Raw genomic sequence first — 19,502 nt, 5'->3', positions numbered from 1 at the left:
TCATGTTCTCTATAAAACTCAATGCCTTTGGCCATTGAATCACTTAAAACCTAAAATGAATTAAAAAATAAATACCAAATACGTTCAAATTTAAATTAGAGAGTGAGACATCCTCTTAATATTTCTGTCAAAATTACTTGGGTGGCTAATTTAACACTCATTTTTGAGAAGTTATCTACAATTAAATGTCTTTTTGTGATTTTAGGACAGATTTTAGTGGGAGCTGTAGAACTCCTTTGATTATCATTTTCGAAAACATCGATAAAATGACTCCACCTCACAAACGGTTTTTGCGGAGAAATCTATTATAAAAAGACAAGTACTTATTTATTTTTTATTAAAATCATTTTTAAATTTTAAAAACAACTCACTCTTAATGATTTTTTGTTAAGTAATCGGTTTCTCACATTCTTTATCAAATGTGGTGCATCCGAAAACATGAATATTTTTCTGAAATCATCTAAAGGATGAATAATAGCATTTTTCACACAGTCCATTGAACCAGATATTCCTAATTCTATCCATAATTTTCTATTTGTTGAGGCACCATCAGAAACAATGCCATCAATTTTTGCTCCAGAGTTTTCAAGAATAGATATAGCCTTTATAACTAACTGAGCAAGAACCATACCTAAAGAATAATAAAATTAATTAAGAAAACAATATTTTAAAAAATGTATTTAAAAACTCACATAAATGCATACAGAACACAACCACATAAATATAACTTAGAAGAAAAGAATATTTTTTGATTGTTTATCTATTGAAAATAAAACTGTAAATTATTAAAAGTAAGGTTAAACACAAAACACATAACGTTGAAGTACACAGATATACAGAAGCTGAAGGTAAATAATAATTAAATTGGACATATATAATATAATAATAAGTATAATTTAACAATGTAAAACAATGTTATAAGGTGTAATATAAATCAATGACTGCTGAACTACAGTATGAACATATTACTTAAACACTACATGATATAGGGTACCTATTTTGTTTATAATTCCAACACACAAACCTATCATTAATTAACTAAGACAGTAAGATACATATTATAAACACTATTAAATAAAAGGGTATTAAGTAAAACATAAATTAATTACCACCACAAATTATATCAAACTAATAATGTAACAATTAATTATTAGTACACAATATCAAAAACACACAGTAAACACTGAACAAGCTGTCTGACTAAGTATATCTTAGTATTTGATTGGAACAAACAAATAAACCTTTCGTGGGTCCTCTGGAAGCAAAAACAGCTATTGGTTGAGAAAAATTGGTACATAAACTTTGAAACATAAAGACTAGGGCATGGTTTGCTTTTAATCCAGTACTTTCCATATCCTCCCCAAAATCTTCTAGTCCAATATAAGTTAATGATTTAGAATCTACATCAATACTTTCTCTCAAAATAATTTCATCATAGATAAGCATTCCATGTCGCTGTTGTGGACTTAACATTGCCAGCTTCTTTTTTAGGAGTTGAAAAAATTTCTCATCAAAACCACATTTTGTTTTTATGAGAAAAAGATATTTCCTAACTGTTCGTGTACACGGTAATGGCAATATATCTTGCTCTCTCAGAAAGGTATAGGTAGATGGAGATCTAAGAGTATATTATATAAGTGACATTTTATTAAAATTATAATAATTAGTAAAAGTAGGCATAATTATATATTTTAGTTCTTACCGGATTTTCAATAAAATACATAATAAAATCCAATCTTCTGAATACCTTCTACTTTTAGGATTATGTACCTTACTTGTAGAAATTATTTCATTAATAATTGTTTTTTGAGACTCACTTAACTTATTCAGAACATTGCTAACAGCTGAGTCACTCATTTCTCTGGTTCTTTTGTGAATGTTGTTTAATTCAGTATTTAATTTGTTTATGGTTATCTGTAATCTAAACATTTTTATGGGATATAAGTAATCATAAAATATTGACATACACTTTAGGTATTTATATATACATATATTAGGTAACAATTTATAAATTTATAATTACCTTGAATTTGATTTCATTAGCTTTTTTTTTAATTTTAAGATATTACTATATTTTTCTTTACTATTAGGAGTTAGAAAGGGCCCTATTTTTTTCTTTTTTGCTTCCAAAGTTCTTTTTTTATATCCTCTAAATGATGAAAATAAACGCTCACAAAATGTACACCTTTTTCCAGATTCAATTATTAATGCACATTCTATATGACGCCATAAATTGTTGAAACCTAATGATGCAGTTTTAACTCTTATACCTAAGGCAAAATAGAATTTTTTAAATTTCCTAATGAATTACAAAAGATATTTAATTAGTAGATACCAGCCGTACCAGGAAAATTTGTTGCATTGGGACCACCATAGCATACAACTTTTTTATTAAAGTTTTCAATTAACTTTTCAAAATCTTTTATAATTAGTGGAAATGTTAATTTTGATTCAAGCCCAATGTCATCACATTTTATTTCATAATTGTTCAAAACATAAAATCCAATTTCAAGTTCTGAAGTGATAGTTATTTGTTTATCAATGACACTTATAAGTTTTTGAATATTATTATATGTATGTTTCACTGAATAAAATGTCACTGCTTTCTCACTACTATAAGATAACCATCCAATTGGTAACTTAATATTTGTATAAGTAGCAAATAAATCATAAAAATTATTAAGTACTGCAACCTCATTTTTATGCCCATCTACATATTTATCTTTCTATAAAATAAAATGTAGCAAATAAGTCAGAATAAATGGCTGTAAACACTAATATGTAATATAATAACTAAAATAACTATTCACCTCATTAATAATACTACAGAACTGTTTTGGTGAATTATTTTTCCATAATAACTCTCTTCTGCAATTTCGTTTGTTTGTTTTAATTTTCGGAAGCAACTAAAATTTATACATTTTATAGTTACTTAAGTAAAAATATAATTACTATTTAGTTGAAGAATATTTTACCAGTTCACTATCATTAAAGGTTTCATTTTGCGAATGACATTCAAACAAACTATTAAAAATTGATGGAATTGCACCTTTTTTTAAAGAACATATTTTACGTTGGGCAACTTCATTAGTCTGTAATACATTTTTTTATATTATAAGAGTAGTATATTTTGTCTTTATTTTGGTAGTATCAATTCACTTGCACTTTACAGTGTTTTATAATTTTTAAATACTTCTCTTAGTTTAATAATATGTATAAAATATGAAAAATATTTAACAAGTTTGAGTAATATTTTAAATACTTTTAAAAATTATCTTTATAACACTATAAGTTGCTAAGTTATTTACCGACAACAGTTAATAGTAATGGTTGTATAATAGATTATAATTTGCATAAACATAAAATTTAACATACATTTAAATCTCCAGGATAGTTGGTATATACACTTATTAAATCTTCTGCTGAAAAATGATTTTTACATACATAATGAGCTATGGAACTTTTCCCATTAGCTTTAGAGACAGCTTGATTCCAAGCTGTTAAAATACTAGGATCTTTTGGTGCTTTGAATAATGTGCTTTTAATATTGTTTTTCAAAATATGACATTGATCTACACTACACCGTCTAGGCATTTTGAAAATTTATTTAAATTATACCAAGTGAAATTACTATTTAAATATTACCAAATTAGTAATAAAAAAGTATAGCATATAATATCATAAAATAATAATAAATAATATTATTATAGTCCTGATAATGTGTGAATATAATATTATTGTATATCTAGAGTCAAGAAATAAAATTAGATACAAGTCTAAAGTGTTTAAATATTTTATTGTCTATATATTATACAGTTGCGGGTTGCAAAGTTGAATATTGTAAATTAAATATTACATTTTATTATTTCTTTATAGGCTTATAATATTTTCCAATAGATGGCACAGCAGTCGCGGTTGTACCGTCAGAAGAAGAGGAAGCGTTGTACATTTGGTCTAGACCCCGCACTCCGCCATCCCATTCGTTTCCAGTCCTGTTTATCTTAGTCCGTGCTCTAAACAATAGTTTTAGGTCCTAGATAACATAGTTTGATATTTTAATAAATGGTGTTTTAGTTTCTTTAAAAATAAATAACTTCTGTACGTTTGATTCTATTATTGGACAGCCTTCCTTTCTGTTTGTTACTTTTATAATTTGTAATACGTATTATTCTTACACAGATATTTATACTAACTTACTAATTTTATATTGAAATCTGTGTATTCTTATCATATTTAAATTTTACTTTTATCAAATTTGATTACTCTGTTTTATCAGATTGAAAATATGCATTAAAAAAAAAAAAAAATTAACTAATTATTAACCAAGTTAAGTTACTTTTTTATTTATCCTATACCTATTAATTAGTTACTTTTTATAAATTAAAAAATATATATATATAAACTTTATTCTTAACTTAAATTTTTCTATATTAACTAAACTTAATGAAATAAAAAAATATTTAACTTGCTGAGTTTCAGTTACCGCATTCCTTAAACTATCTATTAATTATGCGTATTGAACAATGTTCAAAGAAACTTCTTCCTTAGAGTCAGAAGCTTTTAAAATTGGACGGTTTTTATGTAAAGGGGCACAAGTCATATTTTGACATTTTTTTTTTATACATTAATTTTGTGTGAAATTTTATGCCCGATCGAATGGTAGCACTGTCGTGGTCGCACGATGATTTGTTATCACCGTATATTGAAATGCGATAAGGCACAAGTCTAAATTAACGATTTTTTTTTTTATGCAAAACGGCACAAGTCATATTTAATTTATATAATATTATAATTTTATTAGTTTATATTAGTTTTTATTAAACAACCAGCTTACACGTTACACGATGTCTAAAAGGACATTAAATTTATTATCTCGTGTTACAAGTAAGTATCTTTATAATATTATCTATATTTGTTCTGTTATACAAATAATTAATCCAGAAAAATAATGTGGTAATTTAAAGCTTCAGAAACTAATGTGACATATTCTGCTAAGAGAAAACTTAATTTTAATGGACTTCCACATAAAAAAATCCAGGTAATTGACATTTCAAATAATTATATTATTGTTTACAAAATATATAATCTCAACTTAAGATTTTATAAACATGTGGAGGGACTTGCTAAAAATAGAAATTTTTATGAAATATTTTTTTTATATTTCACTATATCAGTTATTGTTTTCATAAAGTTAAATAGATTTTGTTTTAGCCTAGACTTATTATGTTATGGTTATTTATATTTAAACTATAATAGTGATATAACTCAAAAGCCCCCACACAAGTTTTTTCAGTGTGGCTCAGTATTTATTGTATGAAATTGGTATTTAAATCAAATAAAATATAAACTAACTAACTTATAGTTGACCAACTGGAGAAAAATTTGTGTTCCATGATGTCAAATGGATGCGTTATGTAAAAGACCAAAAGAATACAGTTTTTTACAAGACATCACTAAAAGATGAAGCTGTATTTCTTGAAGTAGATTTGACACGGAAAAAAAGTAATGAAAGTAGCTTACCTATGGCCTATGACGAAGAACTACCCATAACAATTGAAAAAAAAACAGATCTTATATCACTACTACCACTGATTCCAGATGTGTTTCATGACTACTATAAAAATTTAAAAACAAAGAAAAATGTGAACGACCCAATACTGTCTGATGACGAGTAACGTTTTTTATTGTTATTTGTTATTAATATTATGATATATTATTTTAATTGATATTACTTGATTATTTTTTAACCAGTACCTAGTCACAAAGAATGTGTGCAATATTATTAAAATGTTTAAATGGAATTACCTTTTCAATTATTTTTTGTTAATATTATGATATATATTTTTTAATTGATATTATTTTTAACCATTACCTACCTAGTCACAAAGAATGTGTAAAAAATTATTAAAAAGTTTAAATGGAATTACCTTTTCAATTATTTTTTGTTATTTGTTGTTAATATTATGATATATTTTAATTGATATTACTTTATTATTTTTTAACCAGTACCTAGTCACAAAGAATGTGTGCAATATTATTAAAACTAAGTTTGTTATCTTTATTATTTAAATACTAAAATATACATTATTAGTTGTTGTATGTCTTTATTTTTTTTTATTACCTTATGATATTAATTTATATTAATCAATAAGCATTAACATATTAATTAAATTTATGAAGTAAATGAAAAAGGGCACAAGTCAAAATCTTGTTTTATTAAATGTGTAATAGGGCACAAGTCAGTATATGAGAAAGGTCACAAGTCAATATTGTATGTGCAATTGGTCACAAGTCATTAATAAATGAAAAATAATGAAATTTCTTTTATACAAGTAGGTTTAAAAAACATATAAAATTATAAATAAAGTAGAAACAAAAAAAAAAATTTAATTCAGAAAAAATTAAAATTTTGGGAATGTTTTATGAGTCTCCTGAAAACCAACGAAAAATGACTTGTGCCCCTTTACATAAAAACCGTCCAATTAATGAAAGCATTGTTAAGGATTTTCTCTACCGCATATCAGCTAAAAAATAAAGGTAACACAAAAAAATTTTAAATTCTTATTTACTTGCATAGTGCAAGTACAACACTATAAACTGCTACATATAGGTACTAAATTTAAAGTGATACTTAAATTAATTAATATTTTCCAAATTATATATTTATATATATTATATATATTATACACATGGGATTAAAAAAATAATCAAAACTTTTAAGAAATCATTTTAAATAACAAAACAATGATTTATTCACAACAGTTATTTATTAATATAAGTTAATTAATTTTAAGTTTTTAATGGAACATATGTATAAAATAGATAGTCTTTGTAATTATGTAATCAATTTTAAATAGAGCAATGTAGTTTTTTTACCTTTATTACTTTTAATTAGATAGGCGTATTTTCCCTATAGAAAAAAGTTTTGAGATTATGAGTATTTTATTTTTTATTCTTATATTAAGAGGCCGTCACACTAAAAGTGAAACGCATACAACGTCCGAGAGAACGCGCTGTTAGGTGTTTTCGTGATCCGCAAGCACGCGACGTTTTAACCACGCCCACTACTGGTAGTCGGCGGCCAGCCGAGGATTATGCCTATTCGGGAGCGGTGTTTATTATTATTTGAACCTTCGTCTAAGACGGATCGCGCGTAAATATACACGTAAATGGGTAAATGGGTAAATGATGTAGCGTTTGTTCTGAGAGTTGATGATATGTATAATGTATATGTATAAATACAAAACTATATATAATTTAAAAGAACACTGACTTTAAAAAAAACTGTATTTAGAAAATAAAAATTTGTCTGGAGTCTCGCAATGATGGTGACTGGAAACACTTACACACTGTAACTGAAACTGATCTCGAGACTGTGACTGAACACTGTATCGCTTTTTTAAATATCTATAATATAGGCTAATTTTTTTCTAATTTTTAGATTAGACTTGTTTAATGTTAATGTATCATGATAATTGAGGTATGATAATGCAATTACAATTAATGTTAATTATAATAAATGTTCCAATTTATGATATTACAAATTAACGATCTCGTATAATCATGTTTTATGATAATTCAGATAATTGTTTGAATGACTGAAATTATAAATTAATTATAATTGTAATAAATAATAACCTTAAATTACACAGATTGAACTTCAACTATTATAGTATTAATAGTATTATACTTATTATATCTGATGATGCATAATGTATATGTTATTAATTAATTAATACCTACGTATAGGCATATAATGTGAATAATTAAGCAATGCATATTTCGTAATAAATAATTTATTAAAATATTTGGATACGGTATATATATATATATGTATAGAAATATGTATACTATAAACATGGGTTCTAATATTAAATCATTTATAATTTAGTTTCAAATTTATTTTAGTTTTGTTTTTTGTTTTTATGTTTTCCAAAATGTGTTCTGGATCTTTTATGTCATCTATTTGTAATCGTTTTCCATACTGAGGATTCACTATTTCTGGTAGTAAACATTCCATGTAAAATCTTAAAAGAAAGTAACAAACTTACTAAGTTGTATAAGAGTAAACTTATCTTTGATATTAAAATTAAAAATTTTTAAAAACTTACAGTTTTAATTTATCAACCATTTTTGTATTCCAAAAGCAAACATCATAATTTATTATTTGTACTTCTGTCCAATTTTTTGAATAAACGAAGAAATAACAAAATCTTCGTTTGGAAATATGCATTTGTCCCTGAACTTGATAATAATAATTATGATCAACTTTTAGCTGCATTTTTCCATTGTCATCGAGTCGACAGAATAATAACTAAAAATGTTTGTTGTAAAATAGAATAAAAACATTTTTACATTTTTACCTACACTAAACTTAATATTTTAACAGTTATAGGTACTGATTAGATCAGTGGTTTTCAAACTTTTATTATACATGCCACAAGGTACACCGTAAACTTAAAATAATGTTCACGGCACACTGACCTTTTTTAGATGAACAAAATTGTTTTGAATTAATTATTAATTTATTTTCTTATATCACAATTCAATGCAATCTGTAATTTATGGAATAACCGCGGCACCCAGTTTGAAAACCACTGGATTAGATAGTTAGTATATATTATACTCTTACTTTTTTACTGTTTATCGCTTCCGAAAATGTCAACGTATCTCTGACTGCGAACGGGCATTTAATTTCAACTAAAAAATCGTCATTGATAATACCGTCTGTATTCATATACAAAAAAAATTATTATTATTATTATTATTATTTTATTTGAAATTATTAATGCATATCATAAGTAACTGTAATACATTTTACCTGGAGTTGTTGCTAGGTAAGGAAATTGTTCATCGATGATAAGCCCACACGGATGGATTTTGCATTTTAAAATATTTTCCAATGCGACGATAGCTTCTGGTTCGGTGGCTTTACCATAATCAGTTGCCTTCGAAAAAAATGTCCTATATAATATATCGTAAACAGAAATTTTACAAGACGTAGTTGGTCGTAGTTTACAAACACGGCCAAAATTTGATGTTGTAAGTCTATTCCTTCGTTCAGCATGCCAAATTTGAGAATTAGCTTGTTCTCTAGTTTTCTTTTCAATATCCAAGCGCCCGTTTCTATCTAATCGTAGTGAATTGATAAAATCATCTTTTATTTTTTGTAACTCTTCTTTTGAAATATTATCTTCTTCGGGTAATGGTTCGGCTAAACCATAATGTTGATCCGGGCCAACATTACTTTTTTCTGTATACTTGTAGGAAAAAGACGTTTTTTAGATTGGTTTCTTTTTTTTTTATTGGATGTAAGGAATTTCTTTCCTATTATACCTAGAAGTATATGTATATATAAAAAAAAAAATCAAAAATACTAAAAAAAAATAATACTTCAAAGTAGGTATACCTGGGCTTATATCATTTTGTATATTTTTATGCATTAAACGAAGAAATTGTCCACTTGAATTATATGATATAACCGCAGCTTCAACTCGTGAATTGTATGAATTTCTTTGTGAGTAATTTATTCGTTTACCCGCTAAATGTTTATTAATTACACTATTGAATTGTTCACACACGTTGTTGTCAACATTCATAAGTAAACTATCAACATTGACGACTAAACGAGATATTATTTGAGATATATCAGTTAAGAATCCCGATCTTTCAGCTTCTAAAATCATATTTTTTTCATTTGGTATTGTGCCCTTGCAAAAATATGGCTCACATCGATCATGGCTACCCAAAATGTGACGAAAACTATTACTTATATCTTTCCGTAATCCTATAGTATAGTTATAAAAAAATATATATTATTCAAGTTATATTCTATACTCTGTAGTACAAGTAAGTCTGTAAGTCTTGTTGTTTAAAAAATTAAAATTCATAAAAAAAATTTTTTTCAACTTACCAACTTCTTTTTCGTAATCTGATTGACCTTGTAAACTATTACGATATTCAATTGCCTTAGTTATTGAAAATCTAAAACGTAATGCATTGGCTTTTACATGTTTTCTTAACAAAATTGGATACTTCGTGTTTGCTGTCATAGCTGCTAATTTTGTACCATAATTTCGCAATAAATGATTACGACATTCTATTTTTTTTACGAGTAGTCTAGGTCCATAAGGCATGATTTCAGATAGCCTTTTTGAAACGCTAGAATCTCCATCTCCTGGTAAAGATAATTATTTTTATTTTATTATCATTTATACATTTTTATCAACTATGGTTGCTGCAACTATATATATATGTATATATACGAATATTATTTAATTTATCTTGCATTTTTATAATAATTGACACTTTAATTAAAATATTACTGTTGGTATAATTACTATATGTAATTGATATTGTAGTTGTCATTAATTTTATTATTCCTATTTCTTTTATAAATCGTATCATTAAAATCATTATAAGCCATATATATTTTATTTTATTTAATACAGAAATTATACCTAATAAATATATTATAATATTATCGTGTGTATAATGGGCCCCATATCGTGTGTTATGGTTTATGAGCAAGCTCGTGTGGGGCCCATAAACAAATTATATATTCTTTATTATTTGTCGATTTTGTCGTTGTCATTATAATAATTACTACTGATAAAGCCAGTCGTTGGGAATCGTGCCGAATGGGTCATTATTGATATTGATATATTAATATTGTTACTGATATATTATATACACTAACCTATTAGTTTGTTATATTTGAGTCCATGCATTTCCAAACTTTGTTTAAATCCATCGGCAATGGCATCGGCTTCCATGCTTGTTGCACCCTTTTTCCAATTTAAAAAACAAGTATGGTCAGGTGGAGATAGTTTTTTATTTTTGGCCCTTTGGCAAATTATACAATAACGGTTTCTAATTCCCACAAACAAAATTTTTTTCGATCTATAACCTATTATTGTTGCCTAGAAAGTAGAATTATAAATAAGGTCATTCAAAACAGTTTTATAAAACTAATATACTAATATAGCATATATATATTTTACCACTCCAGATAATGCATCATATTTAGTCTTGTAACTGCGCTTTGACCACTGTCCATCCGCAACTACAGTGCACATAGGGGTTCCATCAACATCTAATGTACCAGCTTTTATTGCTAAACGACGTTCTTCTTCACCAGCAATTTTCATTTGTTCCTCTGCAACTTCGTGAATTCTTTTGCAAATAAACTCTTGAATTTTCAGAAAAGTAGTTGAAGACATACAAGGTATATCGATTATCGCACACAATTCGGACAACTGTGTAAATCCAATTCCAGCTGCTATTGATCCATTAACGGCGGAATAATTTACTGGCAAATAAGCTTCAGGTTTCAACTTTTCTGAGTCGATAAACATAACAATATTACAAACATCACATTTAAACTTAAATGATGATCTAAACCCGTGTTTTTTCTCAGAAATAAACGTCATATTTAAAAATGTACAACCAAATGACCCTCTATGAACACTGTTTTTAATTTGACTAAAAACGTAATGCATATCCACTATTCGTCTTCCCGAACTTTCATCAACATCACATTGCCTGTTAAAGAATTAAATTTATTACGACTCATCTTCAATCAAAATATAAATTTTAAATGCATACTTAATTTCTTGATTACTAAGTATAGATTCGTCCACTGTTAAGTTATGTAAATTTTCTTCAGTATTCCAATAATTATTTGCATTACCCTCCGGATCATTTATTTTTCTAATTTTTTTTTAAAAAAAAATTGATATAATATATACAAAAATCGTTGGAGTTCTCATATACATTCAAATTTATATAATCAGAGTTTTAATTTAAATTATTAAACATTTTTAATTTACCTAATTGTTTCCCTTGATGTGCATGGTAGTTGATTGTCAGCACCTAAGAAAAAAGGTGCCTCAACAGATTTTACGAGCTCTGGATTTTGACTTTAAAAAATATATAAAAATATTGTATTATATAAATATTTATACTGCTGCATGCGATTATGTAATACATTTTCCGTATATTATTTAAATATTAAGTTATTATAGTTTACCAAATTTAATAGCTATATAATTTAGCAAAAGTTTACCTAATTGTTTCCCTTGATGTGCATGGTAGTTGATTGTCATCACCCAAGAAAAAAGGTTTCACAACAGATTCTACGACCTCTGGATTGGGACTTAATTAAAAACAATGTATTGTTATAACTGATATTACGTTATTATTTATACATATTTTATATTTTAATCATTTAATATTTTACTTACTTGGTTTTGTTTTGAATTCCTAGAAAATTCATCACTCGATTACTCAATTTCTTTTTAGTTGATAACTTTTTCGATGGTTGACGAGTACGTTTTTTAAGTTGATCCATTTTAACGTTAAATAAAAAAAAATTAAACCACAATAAAAATTCAATTAGAATGTAAGTTGTTACTGGTGTGGACAGTTTTACAGAATGACAATAATTTTGATGTCTTCCCATTTTGATATGCACTATTATCGTTGATCATAATATTTAATTATATAATTACCTTATACTAGTTATACTAATGAATAATGCGAGTAATAAAATAATAATAATTTAATTATCACAAATAGGTACTTACTTTTATACTATATCTAATGGAGAAATGATAGTAGATATAATATTTATAATATAATATATTAGATATTAAAACTATCTTGAACAAATTATGGTCATTACTCATTAGTGTTGAGAATTTTAATTATTGACGTATTATACATATATACATTTATTTAGATTTAGTAAGAGCAAACAAAAGTTTCTACCAATATATGTCATACTGTCGCCTTTTTACTTGATAATAACCGAATGTTTACATATATTAAATAGGTATAAAAATTTTATACTACAACACCCATAGACTATAGTAGATTAATTCTAGTTTTATATGAAAAATACTTTGACCACATATTTTCTACTGATGATTAGTGTAATCATGTGGATATCAATAAATACTTACATAGTAATCTCAATACGTTTATACACAGTTATATATTATTTAGGGTATTATATACTATGTAGGTACTATGTACTACATGCTAGCAATTAGTTTTTGATTCAACTATTTCAATAAAATCATTAAATTGCTGTATGCATTTATGTTTAGTTTACAAAAATCTGTATTTAATATAAAAATATTTTATAATAAATTAAAATATTTATATTTTAATTCCACGGCATTCTTTTAAAAAAGCCCTGCAAAAGTTATCAACAATGATTTTTTTCAGGAGTAAACGACATATTTCTTTTGTATACACTTATACTCAGTTAAATTAAAACATTTTCATATTTTAAACCTAACCACTAATTATATTGAAAAATTTCCTACAGTTTGAAAAAAAAAATTGTCGAGATCGTACATTTTTCAGCTGAGTTTTGGCAACTTTATGATACTTTGTGGTTTCAACATGTGTTTAGTTTATTAGAATATGAATTTGAATTATTATATCGAAATAATTCAAATAATATTCATGGGCCATATTATTATTTTCCTTATCGATACTCTGGGTATTTATAAAACGCGCGCGGCTAGATAACCGGTTTCGATCTAGGTGAGGTACCGCTGCATATGCGCGAAGTGTGGGGGAATGAGTACAGTTTTAGAACAGTGCCGCAGTTGTTTCGATAGCAGCACACGACGGCCGTAAAATCATAATTTTTTTACAACAAACATGGTTTTTTGATTCCAATAGTACTCAAGTCTCATTAGTCGTAGAAACATGATTTTGGTACCAAATTAAACGTGAGAAGTTGTACTAAAAACTGTTGGAACAGAATTTTGATATCTCAATTTGCTGATTTTATATAATTTTTTAAAAATTTCAAAATTTTAACAAATTTCAAATATAAATAAAATCGGTTTGAAAACAAATTTCAAAAATTTGTTCCAACAGTTTTTAGTACAACTTCTCACGTTTAATTTGATACAAAAATCATGTTTCTACGACTAATGAGACTTGAGTACTATTGGAATCAAAAAACCATGTTTTACGGTCGATTTTTTCCTAGTGTGACGGCCTCTTAACTGTTTTAAAAAAAGGTTGAATAAACTAAAAACGATATAGGCAATGATATCATTAACCTTTTTATTTGATATACTAAATAATAAATTTTCTGATTTGTTTATATTTAATTCACATGAATACAATCTAATTTGATTATATTTATTTTAATTAGATTGAGTGCCAACCTACAATAAATCTAAAAAGAATATACAATTTGGAAATTTTCAAGGAATATATTTATTATTTTGTCTGTAGATACAATATTATAATAATATAATACATAATTATTTAAGTTAAAGGGGTGAATGATATAACTATTAATTATATATAATAAGAATATAGGTATACAATGTCTAAATATTTAGAATTAGGAAGATTGATAAATTTCTTTGAACGACGTTAATTAAAATATATAAATGAATTGTGTTTTCTATTTAATCAATTCTGAATTGAATGGTAATGGTCATTAGCTTAGATTAATGGATCATATTAAAGACAAAAAGTTTAAATTTCATGATCTGAGAGTTATGATCATGCATTCAAGTTGTACCTAGTATGTTGTTGTTAATGTTGTTATGATCAGTTATTACTTTTATTGAGCATAACCTGAATTAATTTTTGTTTTTTAAATAAAAACGTTTAAATTTTTTTATATTATTATAATATATTACTATAGGTGATCCAGCATGGCGTTGCTCATGACAAATTAAATGTCAGTGAATTTACCTTTTCACTGTTAAAATGTAAACAATAAACAATGTAAACTACTCAATTATTTGATTTATTTAGGTGGTTTTGACCAAATACAGACCCAAAATTCAGTTATATAATAATCATTTTATTTTCTGTGACCAATGACAACCCAATAAAATATAAAAAAAATATTAATTTTCATAAACCAACAAATCCCTATTTAGATTGTAAAACTTAAAAATATGGATCCGTGGGGTACACATTCTCAAATATAGGATTATCTATGCCCTTACCCAATTTCAGAACCACGGGTGACATTAACTCTCCTACGGATTGCTTAGGTATACACATAAACATTACTTTTTGTTATTAATATAAATATGTACAAATCGTTGTCCTGTTATGACGTTATTAGTATTTCGTTCAGTGGCGGTTATACGTGATGTTCAACGGTGGAGGCGAAAATAAATTCAACCCCCCCCCCTACCTCATAACATTTTTTATATATAATTTATACCAGTCGATCGCGACGATTATTAATGATTTTTTTTTTTTTGGTCGATCGTGACAATCTAAAAAACTCAGAGTACCATAAAAGTTCACTATCCCTGCCCCCTGGTATATCCATATAATATAAAATATTCAAAATTAAATCCCAAGGGGGGGGGAGTGGTCCACCATCATTCCCTCTTATAACTGCCACTGATTCCGTGGCTGTTACCTGCATCGGCTAAATTTTATTTGAAAAAAAATATCGTGCGACATCGGATCAACGTTAAAAAAAATGTGAGCCATCGTTAGCGATCAATGAGTTATCGATAAAATCTGAGAAAATTGTATTTTGTTGTTTACTACAGTGACATTTCAAGAGAGGTGTTATATGCGAGTGGATCTAAAACGACCGTTATCTCACGATCGTGTTTATTTATTAGTTATTACAAGTATATTATATACTAAAAAAGTAAAAAAATTAATTTTATTGTGTTTTAGTCATTTTTAAATATAAAAACTATTATTGGCAACTATAAAATTAAGTACCTACCTACCTAGTTAGTATATTTTAAACTGCCTATTTATAAAATTTGAATACTTTGATATTTTATTTATGTATACATAACATATATTCACAATTTAAATTATGGGACTGTTTAAAGCTTTTGTATTTTTAAACATTAATTTTCAGGTAATATAAAAATTATACTTCGGGAGTAGGGGGGTTAGGTAAACCCTTATGTATACGTGCCTGACCTTGGAACTTATCTGTTTATAATATAATACTTATTATATAAAATCTAAAGTATCTATGTGCAAAATGAAAAAGGGTTAACTATCTACTGTGATTTATATTTTGAATAACATAATATTTGTATTATCTTAATGATTAATTGGTAGAACCAAATTTTTTTATCGTTTCGCTTACTGCGCTGTGGCGAGATTAGATTAGTTATGAAGTGAGGGATTTTCCATCGCAGAATTAGTGATGAATTAAATTTTTATTCCAAAATCATATACTCATACCTAAGTCTTATTTTCTTGATAATTATCCCAGAATCATTAGGTAGTTGCTCCAAATGAACGCTAGCTATTTTAGCGTTACAACTTAAAAGCTTGCCCAATGCAAACAGACATATTATATACTATAGTTTTAAGTAATGAAACTTGTATAATATTAATTATTCTGACTTTGCAAATCAAAAAAAAATTTTGTGACTCATTTTTTAAGGTACCTAGAAAATTAATGTAACTAGTAAGTCACAAAAATCTAGTTTTTTACAGGATTTGTTAAAAATTTTCCGATTTTTAAAAAAATAGTGAAGAAAGCATACGTTTAGTTGATATATGAAATTAACACAGCGTTTAAAATCAATTTTTAGTTTTCAACTTTCTTTACACCAACCACTGCAGTCTGCAACTAAATTTTTATTTCTAAAACTATTGGAGCGGAAGACTTCAAAAAAGTATATTCAATACACATTGTATTTAGTTTTTACGAAAATATGACTACCTATCTTTTGTTCATCATATCAACAAAATATAGTTAAATAAATATAAATCTGTAAAAAAAATATTTTATGTTTGTTGGTCTAGGCAGGACCATATTATCGCTTAGGCTGTTTAGGCTAAAGCCTAAGGTGGCAAATTTTAGTGGTCGAAACGAAATAGAAAATTTTACCTATATAAATTAGGCGGTAAATTTATTTTAACCTATGGGCGGCAAAAATCTTAATTCGGCCCTGGGTCCAGGGGCTGTCACTGTACCTAAGGTTAGGTTAGGTTAGGCTAGTACCTAAGTTTAACATACGCTGTAATATAGGTAGGTAGATATGTTCTTTTATTGTGTGAAAAATTATAATCATTAAATTTACTTATTGCATTGTTAAATATAGATTTTAAAAAACTTTCTTTTAAAATAAAAAATATTCGTCGTGAATTTTATCTGAGATCGATTATACCATTTTTTAAATATCGACTCCCCTTAAATTATTTTTTAAAGAGTAATAAATTGAACAGTGGTTATAGTTGAAATAAAAATCAAATGAGTTGGATGATCAATCTTAAGTAAATTTCGTTACGAAATAGCGAATTCAAATATATTTTCATATTTCTTGTAGGATTAACAGCGCAGCTTTATTCGGTACGCTGCACATAAGTGGTTATACAATTTTTAATGAAAAATAATACATTACTTGTCAACTACGGTTTAGTGATATGTGCGTGCAATGCCTCACCGTCACTTTTTTACTTCCACTAAATCACACATTCTCATAAAATACTGATTTTTTACTATACGCACACATTCATACGACACTCATCCACGCAGTTGAAAAATTTCATAAATAAACAATTATTATAACTCTATAAAAACGAATTATTATCTCGAATCTCCTCAAAAAATTGCTGTATTCATCGAAACGTATAAAATGGTTATAGGTATTGTGTCAACAACGAATCCTGATAAAGTTAACGTGGGGGAGGTATTTATAATATTTTTTATGACTTATAACCGATGTAGTATTATACTAAGTATCGAATGAAATGCCCTGCAAACAGGGAGGAATATCGATTGTTCTGATCGCCTCATTCCCTCCTGAATTTATACTGCGTTGTCTTATGTATAGAAGTTGGTGGTATAACGTAATGGATTATATTTATGTGTTTATATACCTATTATATGCTATAAAATCTGTTCTAAAGTTTATTTACTATATAAACCTGATATTATTAAGTGGGCCGCATATTACATACCTAATGTTGTCAAATTATAATGTCGACGGAAACGTGAAATGGCTATTGATCCGGCATCTCGATAATCCTTGATATTATTATAAAATGCAGTTTCACGTGGTCAGTTTTAGACACCAGTTATAATCGAATATCATTCTATTCTAGTAAGTTTCTTATACTTATTATAATTGAGTGTAGCGATAGTAGTTATTTAGTAGATTTTTAAAAGTGTTAATAAAAATGACCGTTTACTAATGACATACCTATATAATAAGTAATAATAATATGACTGTAGCCTGATGTAGGTTATCAAATACCATCTATAATATAAGACGATAAAATATCTATCATCTACAGTTATAATATGGTACATTGGATATCATATTGGTATACAGAAAAAAAGTACCAAAATTATGATACAGTTTTATTATTTATTAACATAATATAAACAATAAATTAATATAGGTACCTAATAATTTTAGTTTAATTACAGAATTTTTTAAAAATCTTCCATAGAAATACGTTTTATTGTATCTCCAACTTTTCACGAGTTACATTGTCAAACTATTTTCTCTATAATCATTAATTATGACCGGCTATATGGTTTTATAATATTTTAGTATGATTTATTTGTTTACCAACACTTGCAGTACCTATGGCTATTATTGGCTACATGTCCATAATATGCGTTAATGTATAAATTTATATATATATGATTTCCAAAAAAAGAGAGTGGATGCAAGTGGGTACCGCTCAAGTGTACATTAGGTGTCGAGTGGGTCATTGTAATGGATGTGTTAAATTTTAATTCAAAGATATATCATTGTTTTATTTATTTTACTATTAATAACACAGTAGGTCGAATTATTTTTTTGCACAAACATTGCATGTGAAAATATTATTGTGTGTGTAGAAAACAATAATATAGGTCCACATAAGGCCCGTCTATTGGGAAGGTTAACCCAATTTCCTGATAGTTCAAACCACTGATATGTTCACCCTTGTACAAAAAAATGTTTGTATAAATAATGGTCAAAATAAATAATTATATTAATTGTAATAAATCATTAAATTAATTAATCGATTTAAATTTTAATAAATTAATTTCAAACTAGCAGATGTCAGTCGCGTCACGGTCACACAGCTCTTAATTCGTGGTTTATTTTCCTCTAATATTTTTTTTGTAGAACTATAAAGTTTATTTTAAGTACGGTCGAAGGGATTTAAGTCGATCGATTTAATTTAACAAACTATACGTCATAATATAGATGTAAAATATTATATTTTCTAGTTTTTATTTATTTTAAGAATTATAATAATGTGCATTAAAATAAATAGTGGCACCATGCATATTATAATATTTAAGGTATTAGGTCGGGTCCCGGGTCTTACAAAAGGTCACGAAAATATGAGTCATTACATTCCCCAAATATCAGAGAATATACTACCTATCCTATATAAATAAATGCCTGCCGCGGTAAATATTTTTGGTACCTATTACCTATATAACAATATTATTAGACCAAAAGAAACAAGGTCGTCATGTTTCACATCACGTTTGTGCGTTATTGCAT

General features: G+C 26.7%; 2 protein-coding genes and 1 long non-coding RNA gene across 3 annotated transcripts; 1 reads left to right on the top strand and 2 right to left on the bottom strand.

Annotated features, from left to right (window-relative positions):
* Positions 1 to 1,200: 1,200 nt before the first annotated feature.
* On the bottom strand, positions 1,201 to 3,594 carry LOC126555886 (uncharacterized). Its single transcript, XM_050210849.1, has 4 exons — positions 3,376 to 3,594; positions 2,976 to 3,092; positions 1,703 to 1,914; positions 1,201 to 1,618 (listed from the first exon to the last, which is right to left on the bottom strand). The coding sequence occupies exons 1-4, from the start codon at positions 3,592 to 3,594 to the stop codon at positions 1,201 to 1,203; spliced, it is 966 nt and encodes a 321-aa protein (XP_050066806.1).
* Positions 3,595 to 4,473: 879 nt separating this feature from the next.
* On the top strand, positions 4,474 to 5,576 carry LOC126549242 (uncharacterized). Its single transcript, XR_007603389.1, has 3 exons — positions 4,474 to 4,884; positions 4,965 to 5,038; positions 5,363 to 5,576. It is a non-coding gene; the product is annotated as an uncharacterized LOC126549242 (long non-coding RNA).
* Positions 5,577 to 7,778: 2,202 nt separating this feature from the next.
* LOC126549013 (uncharacterized) lies at positions 7,779 to 12,702 on the bottom strand. The gene is given in 13 exon segments (XM_050197270.1): positions 7,779 to 8,027; positions 8,112 to 8,314; positions 8,633 to 8,727; positions 8,822 to 9,247; positions 9,250 to 9,336; positions 9,410 to 9,787; positions 9,914 to 10,177; positions 10,700 to 10,922; positions 11,004 to 11,544; positions 11,608 to 11,712; positions 11,832 to 11,921; positions 12,068 to 12,157; positions 12,246 to 12,702. Coding segments are annotated over 13 exon segments (2,871 nt in total). The 5' UTR covers positions 12,464 to 12,702; the 3' UTR covers positions 7,779 to 7,876.
* Positions 12,703 to 19,502: the final 6,800 nt, after the last annotated feature.

The sequence above is a fragment of the Aphis gossypii genome, chromosome 1, assembly GCF_020184175.1.
Source record: "Aphis gossypii isolate Hap1 chromosome 1, ASM2018417v2, whole genome shotgun sequence".
NCBI classification, from domain to species: domain Eukaryota; kingdom Metazoa; phylum Arthropoda; class Insecta; order Hemiptera; family Aphididae; genus Aphis; species Aphis gossypii.
The sequence above is the reverse complement of the archived record's forward strand: the minus strand, read 5'-3'. Positions and strand labels throughout refer to the sequence as shown.